This window comes from Monopterus albus, unplaced genomic scaffold (assembly GCF_001952655.1).
Source record: "Monopterus albus unplaced genomic scaffold, M_albus_1.0 scaffold20.1, whole genome shotgun sequence".
Lineage (NCBI taxonomy): Eukaryota > Metazoa > Chordata > Actinopteri > Synbranchiformes > Synbranchidae > Monopterus > Monopterus albus.
The window spans coordinates 63067-80671 of NW_018127900.1; the positions used below are offsets into that span (position 1 = coordinate 63067).

Here is a 17605-nt window from a genome sequence, read left to right on the forward strand (position 1 = left end):
GTACAGCATCCACATTACTGCTGGTGCTGCCCCTATCTGCCTGTCAATCTCATGCTCAATTTTACCCTCACTCGTTAACAAGACCCTGAGATACTTTAACTCCTTCATGTGGGGCTGCAACACCAGCCCAACCTAGAGGGAACAGACCACCGTTTTCCAGCAGAGCACCATGGCCTCCAACTTGGAGGTGCTAACTCTCATCCCTGGCACTTCACACTTGGCTGCAAACTGCCCCAGTGCATGCTGGAGGTCACGGTCTGATAAAGCCAGCAAAATCACGTCATTAGCAAATAGCAGAGATGCAATTCTAAGGTCCCCAAACTGGACACACTCCTTCCCAGCTGCGCCTTGAGATCCTGTCCATAAAAAATACAAACAGGATCAGTAACAAGGGACAACCCCAACAAAGTACAACACCAACTGGGAACGTGTTTCACTTCTTGCAGAGTATGTATACACAACTCTCACTCTGGTTTTACAAGGAACAGATGGGTTGTACCAACGACCCCGGTAGCCCATACTCCCAAAGTACCCCCACAAGATCCCATGAGGGACCCTGTTGTAGGCTTTCTCCAAGTCCACAAAGCACATGTAGACTGGATTGGCAAACTCCCAAGATCCCGCCAGTAGTCTTGCAAGAGTAAAGAGTTGGTCCACTGTTCCATAACCAGCACGGAATCTGCATTGTTCCTCCTAAATCTGAGGTTCAACAATCAGTCTGAGCCTCATTTCCAGCACCCTGGCATAGGCTTTCCCAGGGAGGCAGAGTATTATGATACCTCAGTAATTAGAGGACCCTCTCTGCCCCCCCACCAAGACAGCCCAATTATGTCCAGAGCTTTCAGCAGCTCAGGCCACAAGGACCTTTGTCCCTCAGAGACCTCTGCCAGAGTTATGGGTGAGGCTTCCCCTGAGACTTCAAACTCTGCCTCCTCCTTGGAGCACATATCAGACAGGTTCAGGAGTTCCTCAAAGTGCTCCTTCCACCACCCAATAATATCTCTAGTCCGAGTCAGCAGTTCTCCTCCCCTGAAAAACACAGCCTGGTCCAAACCCTTTTTTCCCTTTCTGAGCTGTCGGGCGGTTTGCCATAGCTTCCTTGAGGTCAGCCGAAAGTTCTCCTCCATAGCTTCCATGGACTCGTCTCACACCAGGGTTTTTTCATCCGCAACCATTTGAGCCACAGCCATTTTGGCCCAGCAGTACCTATCAGCTACTTCAGAAGACCCCCTGGGCCAACCAAGCCTGGAAAGCTGCCTTCTTCAGCCTGATGATTTCCTTGACCGCTGGTGGCCATCGGCACGTTCTCAGATTGCCACCACAACTGGTACCAATGACCTTTTGGTCATAACGCAGAGTAGCTGCTTCTACAAAGGAGAATTTGAGCATGGTCCATTTGAATTCCATGTCCCCAGCCTTCCCTGGGATGTGAGAGAACTCCTTCCAGAAGTGTGAGTTGAAGATCTCGTGGACAGGGGGTCTCAACCAGTCATTCTCAGTGCACGCTCACTACACATTTGTGTTTTCCAGGTCTGTCCTGCAGCCTCCCTTACCATCTGTTCCAGAGCTAAGGCTATGTGTGGAGGTAAACCTGACTATATCTAGTCCTCCTGCACAATCTCTGGCTCCTGCCCCACCAGAGAAGTGACATTCCACAAACCTAGAGCTAGCCTACGCAACCAGGGATCAACATGCCCAAGTATCTTCCCTAGCCTGCCACCCAACTTGCTTAACACCCGGCCCCGATTCCTTTCCCTGCAGTTGTTGGGGTTTACCTGCATGGTCCATGTCATTTCTGCAGGCTATGCCCGACCGGACTGAATGAGCCAAGGCCTGGCCACCAAGACTCTTGTCAGCGAGCTCCTCAGCCAGGTTTTACCCCTGCAGGATTCCCCAGTTTCCCTAATGCGGGTGAGGTAGCACAATTCAAAGTGGTCATTTTCATCAGGGTTTTGTTACCATCCCTGAAAATGAATCCTTATGCTGCAGTATGATATACAAAATTAATCTACACTCAGTTGGCAATTTATTAGGTACACCAAATTAAAATTAATGTGGACTAATAAAGTAGTTTTGCAGGAAAATCCTCCCTTTACTAAAGTTCAACTGAATGATTAGTGCCCCTGCTGTGCTCTACTGTGAGGTGTTTTGTCCAGGCCATTTATGACAATAAAGCTAGGTTACATAATACAAACGGTTCTCTGTATCTGTTCTAAGTGTCAGTAGGGAAACATGTTTCTGTTGATGTAAAAAAAAATTTACTCAGACCTTCTTTTTTTTTGTGGTAGGTGTTTTTTTATTTTTAGGTTTTATATACATTACTTGAGCCAAATACAAAATATAGTCAGATATACTGTATGTTTAAATATTTATAGTAGGCCACTGTGCATTTTAACTGCAGTGACATGCCTGCACGCACAATGTTTAGTGTCTGTTCATAGTTGCTGCGTGCTTCAGAGCATGCTGAGCTCTATTTAAAAACAGTACAAAAAGAAATACAACAGCCTTTTCTTTGATAGAATATAAAGCATGTGGTTGTGAACATAAAGGCATAGTTTTCTACTCGTAGTTTCTAAAACAATTTTATTTAAAAGCACCTTATAAAATAGTTCATCTCCGCTAAATGTTAGCTCATGATACTTCATCCAGTTGTTTTTCCATGGTGTAGGAATTTGCTGATTGGTTTGCTCAAGCTCTTATTGTTCCCATAAGTAAAATTTCCTCTATATTTTACTGAAGTGTTCACTCACATAATGCTACATCCACTGTGTCTGTGTTTCTGAAGTTTATTTGCAGTACACAGTAATACTGCCTTATTTGTACGCGGAGGGCAGCATGTTTGTGCTACTTCATAATAGGCTACTTAATGCGATGTAAAATTGCAGAATAAAACCAATTTTATTCTGGCTCCCTTTCTGCTGATTTTAACTTTGAAAAATGTTTCCTGGAATTTATACATCAACATTTAGATTTGTTTGTTTCCAGTGCTTTAAATATAAGTATTTTATGGCGTTTTCTAGTCCTGAATGTAAATGAACATGTAATAAGGAATATGATTCTAATACTAATTATTGCAGGGACCTCTTTTATCCGTGTTAATGGAGAAATAAATTTGTAACCAGAGTTTCTCAAGGATATTTATGCAGTTGAGATGTGCGTCACTTTTTGTAATGTAAGTGCGTAATTATAGACGTCAAAATTACGATAATTCAGCAATTACGATGAACACCGCATCCGCCGTTCATCTACGTCATCACAGTGAGACGGTTTTACAGGAAGCATGGAACACTGTTCAGTGTGGTAACTTTGGGACGATGGCCATGGATATGACTTTCCTCGGCACTGGTTCAGCTTACCCGTCTCCTCACCGCGGTTCCTCGGCTCTAGTGCTGCGGACGGAGGGGGAGTGCTGGTTGTTTGACTGCGGAGAAGGAACCCAGACCCAGCTAATGAGGAGCCAGCTCAGAGCCGGTGAGTCCTTGCTACTGCTCATACAGCTTGTCTTACTTATCAAAGTTTTGGGGACATTTAAACGATGTTCAGAGTTAACTTTGAATAAATGTATTCACCAAACCCTGTTTTTACCTTTGCTAAATTAGAGTACAGTCGAAATCTATCAGATTTTAAGATACAGTATAGGAATGGTGGACATGAGTTATTCGACTACTTGAACATTTGGCTTGTTCAAATGAAAATTTAATTTTACTGTGATTTCTTGACCTTGACCTTTTTTTAATTTTATGTGAATTATTAACATACTGTCTTATAACTGTCAGAATATAGGATATTGGAAACGATAAATGCCTGATAACTGAAAGTAAAAAAGCACAGCCTTCTGTATTCACTATTTAAACATTTTAATTTTGTGGATGCTGAGTAAGCTTACCACATACTAGTAAGGCACATTCTTGGGCCAGACCCCAATTTTACGACATTTTTCAGGAGAGGGCCAGACCCCATTTTTCACACATACTATAGTAAGGCATAGGCATTGACCCACACTTTCTCAAATTTCCCATTATTATAACATTTGTAGTGTGTAATAATGTCATATTTTCTATCCAGGTCGAATCACCAAGGTTTTCATCTCTCACTTGCATGGTGACCATGTGTTTGGTTTGCCCGGTCTCCTTTGCACAGTGAGTCTCAACAGTAACCCCGACCCTCAGCAAAACCTGGGTTGTGTGGACATCTATGGGCCACGGGGCCTCCGCCACTTTCTCAGGGTGACCCTTGGCCTCACAGGGTCGCAGCTGCTCTTCCCTTATGCAGGTAGGTCTAAAATATACCGTCTGGGCTTTGATGTTCACACTATAGGCTTAATAACACACCTGATCTAAAGGTTTTAACACAGCTGCCACAGAGTGTGTTACACATTCAAACGAACGGGTAATCTATTATGACTTTTCAGGGAAACACAAATTATGCCCTGAAAGCAGAGACAACAGCTAAGAAACTCTACTTCTGTGTGGTGTCACTATGATTGCTACCTTCATGTTAGCTTATACATCTGCAACTCACAGGGGGTGCATGAAGTCTTTATAATAAACTGTTTTTCATGACAACAGAGCATCATAGCTATGTGCCATGCAAGATATTTAAGCATTTCTTGCTATTCTTTTTTTTTAAGTTTTTTTTTATGCACTTTAGTTATTCTACTCTGATCTTATCTCTGCAATGTGTGTTACTGTAGTACATGAGCTGGAACCCACACCTGACCAGAGTCCAGAAGAGGGACACCTCAGTCTGGAGGTATGTGACTGGATTTGGTGTTTTTCCTGTGTGGACACGATCACACCTCGACTCACTTTATCATGCAAATACCGGAATAATGTATTTGTTTTACCTCATTCTATATTTAGATTTTTCTCAGTGATTTAAAATTTTATGTAATTCTGATTTGCCTCTGCTATTAAGCCTGAAACATCACAACTCTAATGAACCTGCGTTGTATTTTCACCAACCCCAGTGAATTGTATAATGAATCTGAACTTACAATACAGCTGAAAAATTTCACTCTCGTGAGGAAAGCTAAATGCTTTGCAAACATGCGAAGTGTGGAAATCTGCATTTCCAATTTGTCCTCTGCTATTTTGCTTTTTAATTTGCATGATGTGTTGTGGAAGATTTTTGTAAGCCCAAGAAGTTTTCTTAAACCATGTAAGCATTACTGTTTGGTGTTTTAACTCATTGGTTTTTCTCTCTTCAGATGACATCAGGCCACAGTCCTCTGCACCCACAGGAACAACCGGGAAGGACGATCTCTCTGGACATCTCTCGTGACTGCTACCTTCTCTTTGAAGACAAGAAGTTTGTGGTCAAAGCCTTCAGGTTGTTCCACCGTGTCCCTTCCTTTGGTTTTTGCATTCAGGAGTGTGATCGACCTGGAAGACTGAATACAGAACTACTGAAAGAACTAGGTAAAAATCTGTTCTAGTTACATCATTTAGGTGGAAAATTGAAGTGGTGAGAGATCTGAGAGATCTGAACTCAAGTATCTCTAGTTCAGTGATTGAACATGGTAATCCAGGAATTCTGTTTTATTATAACAGGTAAAATCCATTTTGTTGTGTGAAGAGCAGATCAAAAATGTTTCAAAAATTATTGATGGCTTTATTGGTTGGAGTTTTACCATCATATTTAAAATGCACATTTCCTCAGCAGGTATAGTGAGAGAAAAGATTTTAACAATCACTTAAAAGATATAAATTGCATACATATTTATTTTGTAATAGTAAACTATACGAGTCTAATTTGCACAGGAGCCACCAAAAGTATTTCAGGAAAAAAAACGTGGATTATTGTGACTGGTCTCATTTTGTTTCCCTCAGGTCTGAAACCAGGGCCTCTGTACGGGCGTCTCAAAGCTGGGGAGTCTGTAACTTTGGAGAGCGGGCGTGTGGTGCTACCTCAGGAGGTGCTGGAGGAACCCATTCCAGGGAGGAAAGTCTGCATTTTAGGGGACTGTAGCTCAGTTCTGGGCGAAGGACCACTGACATTGTGCAGTGGAGCGGATATTCTGGTTCATGAGGCGACTCTGGGGAATGAGCACCAAGAGAAAGCAGTGGACCATGGACACAGCACACCTGAAATGGCGGCGGCGGTGGCTCGGGCCTGCTGTGCGCAAAGGCTGCTGCTGTACCACTTCAGTCAGAGGTACAAACCCAGTGCATTGCAGAAGGAAGGGGATGAGGACAGTGTTTCGGAGCTCAAGAGACAGGCTGAAGAAGCGCTGCAGGACAGTGGTATAGAAGTGACTCTGGCTGAGGACTTTATGACTTTGCCCATTCCTCTCAAAAGGCCAAGGTAATGTTTAGTTTTCTCTTCATTTCTTTTTTCCTTTAGGCAGTTGACCGCTTGTTATACACCGATCAGGGATAACACAACCACCTGTACATCTGTATGCACTTCAATGCAACACTTCTGCCTTAACATTTGTGTTTATGAAGCTCAGTGTTTCAGTTTTTGGTGAGATTGTCATAAATGTATAAATTCAATTATATATCCATTATTGAGGTCATAGTTAAAGGTGGTGTTGTACTGGACTACATTATATTCAGAGGTGTCTGTATATTTTTGTCCTTCCCATTGACATACATGAGGGTCAGAATATTAGGAACACCTGTGAATATAATGTAGTCCAGTACAACACCACCTTTAACTATGACCTCAATAATTGTATTGAATTTATACATTTAACAATATCACCAAAAACATATTTTGAGCTTCATAAACACATAGGTTAAGGCAGAAGTGTTGCATTGAAGTGTGTACAGGTGGTCATATTATGCCTGATCGGTGTACATGTATAATATTCAAACATGACAAATTAAAAACATCTCAGCTTTAGGGCCACTTGTTTGTTTTGGAACTTTTGACCATATCACATGGTCTTCATCAGCAGATGGAGTTTGATTACTTGTCATGGAACTAAATGTTTATACCTTCTGACGCTGTCCATGTTGACTCAAATGTTAATTGCAATGTTTTTTTTTTTCCTCGACCTTGGAAATGGCAGTTGATAAAACAATTTTGCTCAAGGCTCACCAATTGCTTGCTTTGGGCTTTCAACTGTCTCACATGGTTTTCGCCATGTACGCTCAAGCTAAAAATTTAAGCCAACACAGACAAGATGCCAAAAGCATGCTCAGAAAACCTGAACATCTAAGATTCTGACAACTGAGCAAACTACTCGTAGGTTCATCCTGCTGATGAACATAGTAATATGGTCAAACTCCACAGCAAGCAAGTGGACTTGTGAGCAGACATCAACTGCTATTTCCATAGTCAAGCATGAAGCTAGTAGGGATTTATACCATGTTGCATTAATTATTAATTCTCCAAATGGGTCTCTATTAAGTCTAAATTATTGACTAGAAATTATTCTAATGAAATTGTATAATTAAGTTTTGTTCTAGTATGTAATGTTAATACAGAACTCAATACTAAGGGGAAGTGAATTACATTCACCGCAAAACAAATTTGGAGTATCTTACTATTATGAGATCTTTTCTCTTAATTCTGAGATGATGCATGGGTTGGAACACTGCAGAACTCACCTGAAAATCATCAGATTTTAATGAACTCTTTAGTGTCATTGTAATTCTGTGACAGTTGTCAGTACAGCTAGTAGGTACATAGCAAAAGTGGACTGTTAATAGCTAATTTGGCATACTTGGTGTTCCACAACATAAACAAATATAGGCTAAAAACAGGCTTCAGAGTCGCTGGCTGTTGTGTACTCACTATATATATGTACTGAGGAGTTGGAAAGCTTCAGAATCGGCTTGAGAAACACTGGGTTTTTTTTTAAGACTTTTTCAGTATGAAATAAATTCTGTCAGTACATCCAATAAAAAGGAAATGTTAGTTAATTCGGCATACTTGCTGTTCCAAAACGAACAAATAAAGCCTATGATAAAAACATACTTCCCGTTTCTCATCAAAGGTTAACTGTTCACATGAGGGGTGACTATGAAGTGTTTCTCTTAATTACCAGATCCTGAGATCACGGTTGCTATTTAAGAAGACAAATATTAGAGGTTACAACTGTCCAATGAATATGAGCTTAAGTAGCTTTTTTTTCCTCCAATTATTCAGTATTTTGGAAAATGTCACATTAGATGTTGAAAGTTCAATCATGTGAACAGACTGTACTTTCACAGGAAATAAAATGTTGCCATAGGCCTACATGTGTGTGTGCTGTTGGCGCCATTCTTAACCTATATTTGTTTTAAACCGCCAAATTAACTATTAATAATTAATTTTTGCTATGTGCTATTGGATGTACTGAATTACATTCATACTGAAGAAATCTTAAAAACCTAATGTTTCTCAAGCAGGTTCTAAAGCTTTCCAACTCCTCAGTACAGTACAGTTACACAGCGGGCAAATGTGAAGTCTGTTTTTAGCCTACATCTGTTTATGTTGTGCAACACTAAATATGCCAAATTAATGAACTGCGATGATGCTAAAGAGTTTAAAATCTGATTTTCAGGCAGGTTCTGCAGTGTTCTAACACCTGCGTTATCTCATTGTTACAAGAAAAGATCTTGCAATTATGAGATCAGGATCTCATATTTTCTAAATCTGATCTCATAATTGTAAAATAAGATCCTCCATTTTTTTTCTCTTTGGTGAATGCAATGCACTTACGTACAGAAGCAGTAACGTCTCTTCACATCTTCTGAGCGATGATAAATGAATTGCTTGTGACCATCTTCGAACCTTTTCCAGAGCTTTATTCCTGGATCTGTACACAAGGTATTAAAGTACAACAGAACATACAAAATAATGTTTAACAAAAGAAAAACAACTCAATGTTTATGTACAATTTTATAAACAATAAAGATAGCTTTTTGAACATTTTTCATAGTGAAGTTTTGATTGTCTATAATTCTGGATATACATTAAGTTTTGTAGGTTTTTATTCACAAAGGTATCTTTGTTTTCAAAAGACTGCTTTCTTTTTCAAAACCACAACTGCTGTAATTTTTTCCCTTTTAAACTTCAAAACACAATACAAAATATAAAATAAATTTTAGTGCTTTCGTGCACACACACACACACACAAGTCTCATACAAGAGATATCAATAAAATATCACATTTTGGAGAGTTCACAGGGAGGTGAAAAACCTACTACTACTTAATGGCCTCTACATTCTGACAATTTTTCTGTCTTTGTACAAACCACAGGTGAAATAAATATCACTGCACTGCTAAAGCTAGAAGAGCTTGGAGGACCTACTGCATTATGCACATTGCATTAAAAGAAACTAGCTCTCCACAGCAGCCATCCCTTTACCATTAGGACAAATGTAGACATCAAAAAAAGGTTTTGAGGAAAGAAAGATGAACATCTTTTACACATGGCTGCAAGTTTCGAATGCAAAATTGCAACACTGAATAATATCAATACGTCTTCAGGTAAAGCCATTTTCAGTGGTTGCCAAAGACACAGCTAGCATGCCTGGTTTCAGCTGTGTCCTGCCGTCTGGGTCTCATGACTTTCTAAAGAGGGGAATAGTTTTCACCACCAAGTCAACCGGTAAAATGCAAAACCAAACTATCTGTACATATCTACAAATTATTGCCTTTTTGACAAAGAATCAAATTAAAACCTTTGTATCAACACAGATTCACAAGTGTAAGAGGTCAGTTAATAGACTCTTTAAAGGCTATTTGCTAACTATTTACATGAAATGCAGAAGTGAGTATCTATGGTGCTGGGCTTGGACACCAAATATCTTGAACATAATGATTTAGAGGCATGAAACACATCTGTACAAATAATGGTGAAATAAGATATATGGACATAAGCATAATGTACCCCTGAAACAAACTATTCATAGCATGATGCATAGATAAATCAAGTAAACACTACTACTGCATCCAATCAACTGATGACCCGCTAAACATTTTACAATTCGCAATGGTGGACTTCAGGCAAGAGAAAACAGCTCCACTTCTGCTATTAGACTCTAGAAAATGTTGACCAGATTATACAAGGCATTCTCTAGTCAGTACAGGTTAGGCAGAAGCTGAGTATAAAATCAGAGTGGCAATAACTAAAGAGAATAATGCTAGCAGGCAAGTATTGCCAAGCTTGCTAAATTGTCTGAATATGGCACTACTCGATTTAGAAACATATTGTAGCATTTTGACACAACTAAAGGACGTATCCAGCTACAAGTGCTATAACAGTAGTGCGAGTTGAAAGGATTAAACAAAATCTCAAAGGGTAAAAGTATATGCAATAAATACAAACTTTACTGAACTTGATGTCTGTTTAAATGGCTATTAACCCAACTGATATTTTTGCATTGCAATATTGCTGTTATCAGTGCCTGACTGACTGATATCCTCCTTGTAAGAAGTCGGAGGGGGGGATAAAGGCAAGACTCCCATTACCTTACTGTGCACGCTTATTCTTCATCTGTTCAAAAATGTACAACTGCTACTCAGGAACAATAATTTGGGTTCAACTACATGGAATTAAAAGATACTGTTGCAAATGTTCCCATTTTCCAGTTTTGCCATTTCGAACAGTTTAAAAATAAACGAGCACACAAAGGTCAGACAAGCAATCGAAAGAAAAAAAAATAAAACAAAACAAAATGAGGTGAAGGCCTCAGCTATGACATGTCCTGGTTTTCAAGCTATCTCCATGCTAGTGTTGCTCTTCATACAATATCTAGCCAGGTTTATCTGAGGACCAATCTGGTTACTAAAAAATACCTGTAAACCCAACACTATTTAAAAAAACAGTACCGGTTCTCAAACAACAAAGACAGGCAACTAAATACTAAACTAGAGGCAGAAAACTAAGCCAATTTTGGCAGCTGAAAAAGATGGCAGGATAACATACTGTAGCTCTGAAGATGTTGTGTGTAGATGTGAGGGAGGAAAACACACAACTCTCCTACTGCAGCCTCTGGGCCCCACTGTACTTGGACGTTACACATTGCAAAACTAAAATAAATGGCTATATAGACTCTTGAGAGAAATCAAGATTTTAGTTCTAAATGATAGACATCACTGATGTCATATTACACATAAAATGAAAACAAAGTATATTCATATACATATATTTAGATATGCATTTATTTATATATATATATATATATATATAAGTCTTTATGTACAAGAGAGTAAGGGGATTCAAAAGGGAAGAGCAAGGGAAGACTGACTCACTCTGACTGAAGTGCTGCAGTGTGCTGTGTGTGGTGCCGTGCATGTGCTCCCAGAAAGCCATTGGGCTCACCGCTGCCAGCCAAGCTCCCAAAGTCTGTGACGGATACTGCCATTTTGGTGCCGGTAAGTCGGTGGTGGTGCGTTGTTGTCCGTCGTGCTTCAAAGTCCACTCCAAGGTTACCCACTGAAACGTCACTGATGAACGAGTCAGGCAGCGCCATCTTGAGTCTTTTGGAGGGCCGCTCGCAGTCCTTGGTGACGCACACCCCTCCTAGCTGGCCCAGGTCAGAGTGGTAGAAGCCGGCGTCAAGCATATTGAGGCAGTCGGAGTCTGCACCGTTAGAAGGGAACCCAAGGGATTCGTCATGGGTCAAGGACCCACGATGGAGACTTTCCAATGGCGGAAAGCTGTAGGAGTCCAGGCAGTTAACCTCTGCAGGGCTGCACACTGTAGCTACACTGTTACTCAAAGCTGCAAAGAGAACGGACAAACTAGCTGAGCATCAACTGAAAGCAACATTAGAGTCAGCAAGGAGCACAATGAAATGAGGGCAGACGATAACAAATGGGGAATGAATACAATAGTTATCTATGATGTTATCAAGTACTTCACAAGTTTGTTCCTTAAGATCCATTACTGACCTGAGAGGTCACTGGCTGTGATAGAGTTGAGCAGGCTGAGCTGCTGGTCTGTGGTAGTCTCCAGCCTTCCTCCTCCACCTGCTCCCGAACACACAGAGGATGAACTGTCCACTGCCAGGCCTTCTGCTTCATCCACCAGCCTGTCCATCAGGTCACTGAATCCAAAGATGTTTAGCTCTTAAATGGGTTTGTTTCTTTCAAATTATGTACTTTCTTTTTTCAATTTTCAGAGCTCACTGTATACATAACCAAAAACACAAAAGGGGAATGCATATAGCTAATCTTCTGGCACTTACGTTACACCAGGATAGCTGCTGTATTTTTTCTTCCCAAACCGATTCTGCTGCACAAACAAGTCAAAGCGCTCCGACTTTTTCCACATGTAATAAAATGCCACACATTCTGCTACTGTTCTTGTTGTCACCTAAAGGGGAAAAACAATTAAGGATTAGGAACAAGCAACTCTGCCAGCTTTATATATGTATCATTTAACACCTGACTAAGACATCATGAAATAAGACTCACTTTGTGTTTCTGTATGAGGTGAAAATTCTTGTCATACATCTGTAGTGCGTGTTCAAAGTTCTTGCATTCCTCTTCTGACCACGGAGGTGATTTTTCTGAAATGAAACAAGAAAAAAAAAAAAAAAAAATTGTTTATACGTTGTCGGTGCTAATGAGTAAACAAAAAGCCCTACCATGAAAAAGCAATTATGCATTGTTTTTTTCTTGGTAGGGCTGTGTAAATGGATTTTACAGGTCTTTTAAAACTAATAACTCAAGACAAGAACTATGTCAAATATCAAAACCCTCCTCAACATGTCATAATGGATGTTCAAATCCAAACAAACTCCTGAAGGGGACGCCTGGCTGGTAACACTGAAAAATATCCACGATCAATAGGCAGCTGCTTTACACTGTATACAATCCATGATTACACTGCCCAGCAGAAATGAAAGCTGCATGAGTCGTTTCTGATGTGGAACAAAAAAGCGAAAAAGGTCTACTGAAATATTCCTGTGTAAATATATTTTACTTGCATTTAATTCTGTTTTCTCTGCTCTTCTTAAGGTGTACTTTGATGATTTGTAAAAACGTACAGTGGAACCTCGGTTTTCGTATGCCCTACTTTTTGTACGATTCGGTTTTCGACGACATTTTGTCCCAGTTTTTGTTCGCTCGGTTTTTGTACAGTTGATTGGTCGGTTCAGCGTCACTAGTCCGCCTGCCCTCGTGACTCGGCCACTCATTTCCTGGAATCAAGCGCCCACACAAAGCATCCCATGCGTTCGAGACTCAGTCTGCCATTGTTTTTTGTGCTTGTTGTGACTGCTAAATAAACCCCGAAGTAACCCCGGATAGGGCCTTGATACATGAAGTCCTTATGGAGGGGTATTCCCCTTCCAAACAATAGCCTCTCCTCCTCCCTCTCCCCTCCTCGTCATCTTCCATATGCCAACAAAGAGTCTTCAATGAAGTTAAAAGTGATGTTAAATGCTCATTTATCCATTTCATTAGTCATTTATATTTATTTTTCATTGTTTTCTGTATGTAAAAATATAGTTATTCTATATAAAATGGATTTTTTGTTAATATTTTTGGGTTTGTGGAACAGGTGTGTGGATTTACATTATTTCTTATGGGAAATATTGCTTCAGTTTTCGTACATTCATTTTTCGTCTGACTTTTTCGAACACAATCACGAAAACCAAGGTTCCACTGTATAATAAAAATGTCCTATAACAGTCTTCCTGCCTGCATATGTCTTCTTCTTTCGGCTGTTCCCGTTAGGGGTCACCACAGCAAATCATCTGTTTCCACCTAACTATCCTCGGCATCCTCTACTCTTACCCTGATTAACTTCATGCCCTCTTTTACCACATCCATATATCTCCTCTTTGGCCTTCCTCTTGACCTCTTGCCTGGTAGCTCCATCTCCAACATCCTTCTACCAATATAACCACTATCCGTCCTCTGCACATGTCCAAACCATCTCAATCTGGCCTCTCTGACCTTGTCCCCAAAACAGCCAACCTGAGCTGTCCCTCTGATGTGCTCATTCCTAATCCTGTCCATCCTGGTCACTCCTAAAGAGAACCTCAACATCCTCATCTCTGCTACCTCCATCTCTGCCTCTTGTCTTTTCCTCACTGCTACAGTCTCTAACCCATACAGCATAGCTGGTCTCACTACTGTCTTGTACACCTTTCCTTTGATTCTTGCTGACACTCTTCTGTCACACAACACTCCTGACACCTTTCTCCACCCACTCCAACCCGCCTGCACTCGCCTCTTCCCCTCTTTCCTACACTCCCCATCACACTGGACTGTTGACCCCAAATACTTAAACTCCTGCACCTTCTTGACCTCAGCCCCCTGTAACCTCACTGTTCCACTTCCCTCCCTCTCGTTCATACACATGTATTCTGTCTTACCATGACTGACTTTCATTCCTCTTCTTTCCAGAGCAGACCTCCACCTTTCCAGGTGTTCCTCCACCTGCTCTCTGCTCTCACTACAGATCACAATGTCATCCACAAACATCATTGTCCACGGAGATTCCTGTCTGACCTCATCTGTCAACCTGTCCATCACCATAGCAAACAAGAAGGGACTCAAAGCCGATCCTTGATGTAGCCCCACCTCCACCTTGAACTCCTCTGTCTGACCTACAGCACATCTCACTACTGTCGTACCCCTCTCATACATACCCTGAACTACTCTGACGTACTTCTCTGCCACTCCTGACATCCTCATACAGTACCACAGCTCCTTTTAAATAATTTACATTTGTCCATGGCACATTCCTCTTTTCTAATGTAGGTTCATTTAGTGTAAGTTTACTCTCAGTTGGCTGATGCTGATCGTGTTTGTCTAGGTGATGGTGTTGTTGATTCAGTAACGAGTACTTATCCAAGTGTAACCCTACCTCTCAGGTAAGGTGGCTACGTACAGGGCCAGTAGAAGGCACCGCTCCCCTGTCTCTACTTCAATACACAAATGGCTAAGTGTCGACCAAAATCATTCATGAAAATGTTATTTCGTCAAACACCACCTTCGAATATATGCAAACAACTCAGTTGTTTTGGCAAAGTGAAGTTACTTAGAAATTCTAAGACAAAATTGTAATACTTCCTGCTTAATTTCATGGTTAAAACTTGAAACGTGATTTTTGGTTTTACTAATATACATATTTTCAAATTAGATTGTACATGCAGAATACTGCAGTACACAGTGAACCTCCTATTGACTATAACAAAAATGTTAAATCAAAATTGTATTATAATAAAAGTTTAACTATGAAAACACAGGCCCACTTTTCTTAAACGTTACCTTCAGTGCCCACACAGGTGTACTCCGACACACACAGCACACTCAACCTCAACAGGCCACCTGTCTTTTTTGTATTTCACCTACAGAACATCTTTGCTGCTGAAGTCTTCACCATCTTACCAATGTCTCCTACCCTGTGGGATTGGGGTTTGGGGAGCGGAGAGCAGCACGGTGAGGCGGCTCAGACAGATCAGCTGTTCAGCACCTTTATCAAGTCAGTCTCTTTTGGTTGGCTTTTAATTCAAGAGATGTTGACAGAGATGAAAGGACAGCACACTGGTCAGTGCGGTGACTTGCCACAAGACAAATCAACCAAAAACTAGCGACTTCTAGGAGTCTACCACATAGGAAGAGATGTCACCACTTCCTGCTCAGGGGCTGACCCCAGCTCTTCTCCAGTGAAACACAGGTTTTAATGATGTGTCATGCCCCCATGTACAGAAACATGTCAGTGAAATGACCGAGAAACATAAGGAACAGCCAGTTGACAATGAGAGCAGGGTCCAACATAGAGCAGGTCACTGCTGGCCTTCTAGTCGGTCCACCGGCCAACAATGAAGCTGCAACACTCTAAACAGTCTCAGAAACTTTACACATTTTATTACAGTTAAATTATTTGGAGAATAAAAAGTTCTCATGTATGGATCCTTTGCCATCGTTTGGATTCAGTGGGTCAGCGTGTGTTCTGCCTGAGAGGATTTCACTTCTGAATGCAACTGAACCTGTGTTGAGCTGTTGCTTAAGACAAACACAGAACTGAACAGGAAGTTGTGTATATTGGGCTCTGCTGTGGAGAAGCTACGATCAGCAGAGGATTATGCTACAGGAGCGATGTGTACATTTTGATGTTTGACTGTAGCTGCCACAAGATACAAACCTTTTCAAACAGGGCAGACGCCCACACTCCCAGACCAGTCAGAAGCAGATCTCCGTATACACACCTGAACCAGAGAAATAAAACATCCAAAATGGCTCCTCTCCATCAGTTGCATAACAATACACAGATCCAAGACCTGCAGCAACACAACTGAACCTACAAGCAGTGGAGTGTGACTGAACAGTGACTGAAGTACATGGACTTTTTCCATTTTATGTAACTTCATGCTTGTACTCAACTAAAGTTCAGAGTATTGCACTTCTGCTTCCACCACATTCACCTGATGCCTTTAGTTAATTAATTTTTTATAACCGTTCCTGTACAGTGATTTTGATGGTTTCTGAGAAACTGAAGTTAATTGTTCCTTTGGAGGTTGAATAAATTCTCACTTGTTATGCCAAATAAATAAATAAAAATCACAAAGCTTAAGACAGGACTGTTAGTCATGATGATCTTAGAGAAGATGCTACACAACAGAACATAAACTACTTAAAAATTGGTTCAATCTTAAACTATTGCAGTAAAATGTAAACACTGATGCTCCAGTAACGTTAATGCAAAAAACACTGATGGGGCCATTTCTCTGCAGAATGAGTGCTTTAATTTTTTGATACTTTAAGAACATTTTGCTGATAATACTTTTGTACTTGTACCTATTCTACTTATAGGAGTATTTGCACAGTGTAGTATTGCTACTTGTACTTATAGCATCCAAGCACTTCTTCCACCACTGCCTTCAAGACAGACAAAACATTCCTCACGAGCTCCTCCTTCAGGATCACTCCTACCCCATTTCTCTTCCTGTCCACACCATAATAAAACAGTTTGTATCCCCCTCCAATGCTACGCGCTTTGCTACCCTTCCACCTGGTCTCCTGCACACACAGTATGTCTACCTTCCTTCTCATCATCATGTCCACCAGCTCTCTCCCTGTCATTGTGCCAGTGTTAAGAGTCCCTATTCTCAGACCTATACTTCTGCCTTTCCTCTTCTCTCTCAGTCTACGAATCCTTCTACCTCTTCTCCTTCTGCACCCTGTAGGTCAACAGGGGCCTCGACCGATCTGGTATGGAATTCGCACTGCTAATTCGCATGTTTAAATTTGGCATGTTTTTACGCCGGATGCCCTTCCTGATGCAACCCTCTCTATTTATCTGGGCTTGGGACCGGCACAGAAGTCACTGGCTTGCAACCCCTGTGGCTAGATTTTCCTGCCTTCATATGTACAACCAACAAATCATGAAAACTAATTGTTGGATGGTCCTGATTTTTGCTGTGTTCAGGAAGGTAAGGAAAAGTACTGATTAAACTTCATCCAGCAACTGCTGTAATGTATGTACAACGAGCAACAAATCAAAGGAAAAACCAACATTATTATAATAATAATAATAATAATAATAATAATAATCTTTATTTGTACCGCACTTTCAAGCTCAAGAGCACAAAGTGCTACAGCAATAAAAACATAGTAATACAATATCAGTTAGGAACACTCATAAACGGACAGAAGCCAAATAGATATCCAGCGTCTGATATAGGCCAACTCCCACCCAGCCGG

At 40.8% G+C, this 17605-nt stretch overlaps 2 protein-coding genes across 5 annotated transcripts in view; one reads left to right on the top strand and one right to left on the bottom strand.

The window, feature by feature from the left end:
- The first annotated feature begins 3228 nt into the window (after positions 1-3228).
- Positions 3229-6443, top strand: elac1 (elaC ribonuclease Z 1). The gene is made up of 5 exons (XM_020593818.1): positions 3229-3471; positions 4066-4272; positions 4694-4752; positions 5210-5420; positions 5832-6443. Exons 1-5 carry the CDS (start codon positions 3315-3317, stop codon positions 6308-6310), a joined length of 1113 nt encoding a protein of 370 aa, XP_020449474.1. The 5' UTR covers positions 3229-3314; the 3' UTR covers positions 6311-6443.
- A 2215-nt stretch (positions 6444-8658) lies between these two features.
- Positions 8659-17605, bottom strand: part of mier3b (mesoderm induction early response 1, family member 3 b) — a 16735-nt gene continuing 7788 nt past the window's right edge. For all 4 annotated transcript variants that reach the window (XM_020593785.1, XM_020593788.1, XM_020593787.1 and 1 more), the window contains 5 exons: positions 12362-12456; positions 12133-12260; positions 11837-11991; positions 11195-11666; positions 8659-9511 (listed from right to left, as the gene is read on the bottom strand). In XM_020593785.1, the coding sequence (XP_020449441.1) occupies positions 9502-9511; positions 11195-11666; positions 11837-11991; positions 12133-12260; positions 12362-12456 (860 nt within the window). In that variant the 3' untranslated portion in view covers positions 8659-9501. The remainder of the gene's footprint in view (positions 9512-11194; positions 11667-11836; positions 11992-12132; positions 12261-12361; positions 12457-17605) is intronic.

Excerpts from the sequence above, each read along its gene's own strand:
- elac1 (XM_020593818.1), top strand. The coding sequence starts at position 3,315 with ATGGCCATGGATATGACTTTCCTCGGCACTGGTTCAGCTTACCCGTCT. Across the intron at positions 4,753-5,209 it reads AGGGACACCTCAGTCTGGAG|ATGACATCAGGCCACAGTCC; the intron begins GTATGTGACTGG and ends TTCTCTCTTCAG. Across the intron at positions 5,421-5,831 it reads AGAACTACTGAAAGAACTAG|GTCTGAAACCAGGGCCTCTG; the intron begins GTAAAAATCTGT and ends TGTTTCCCTCAG.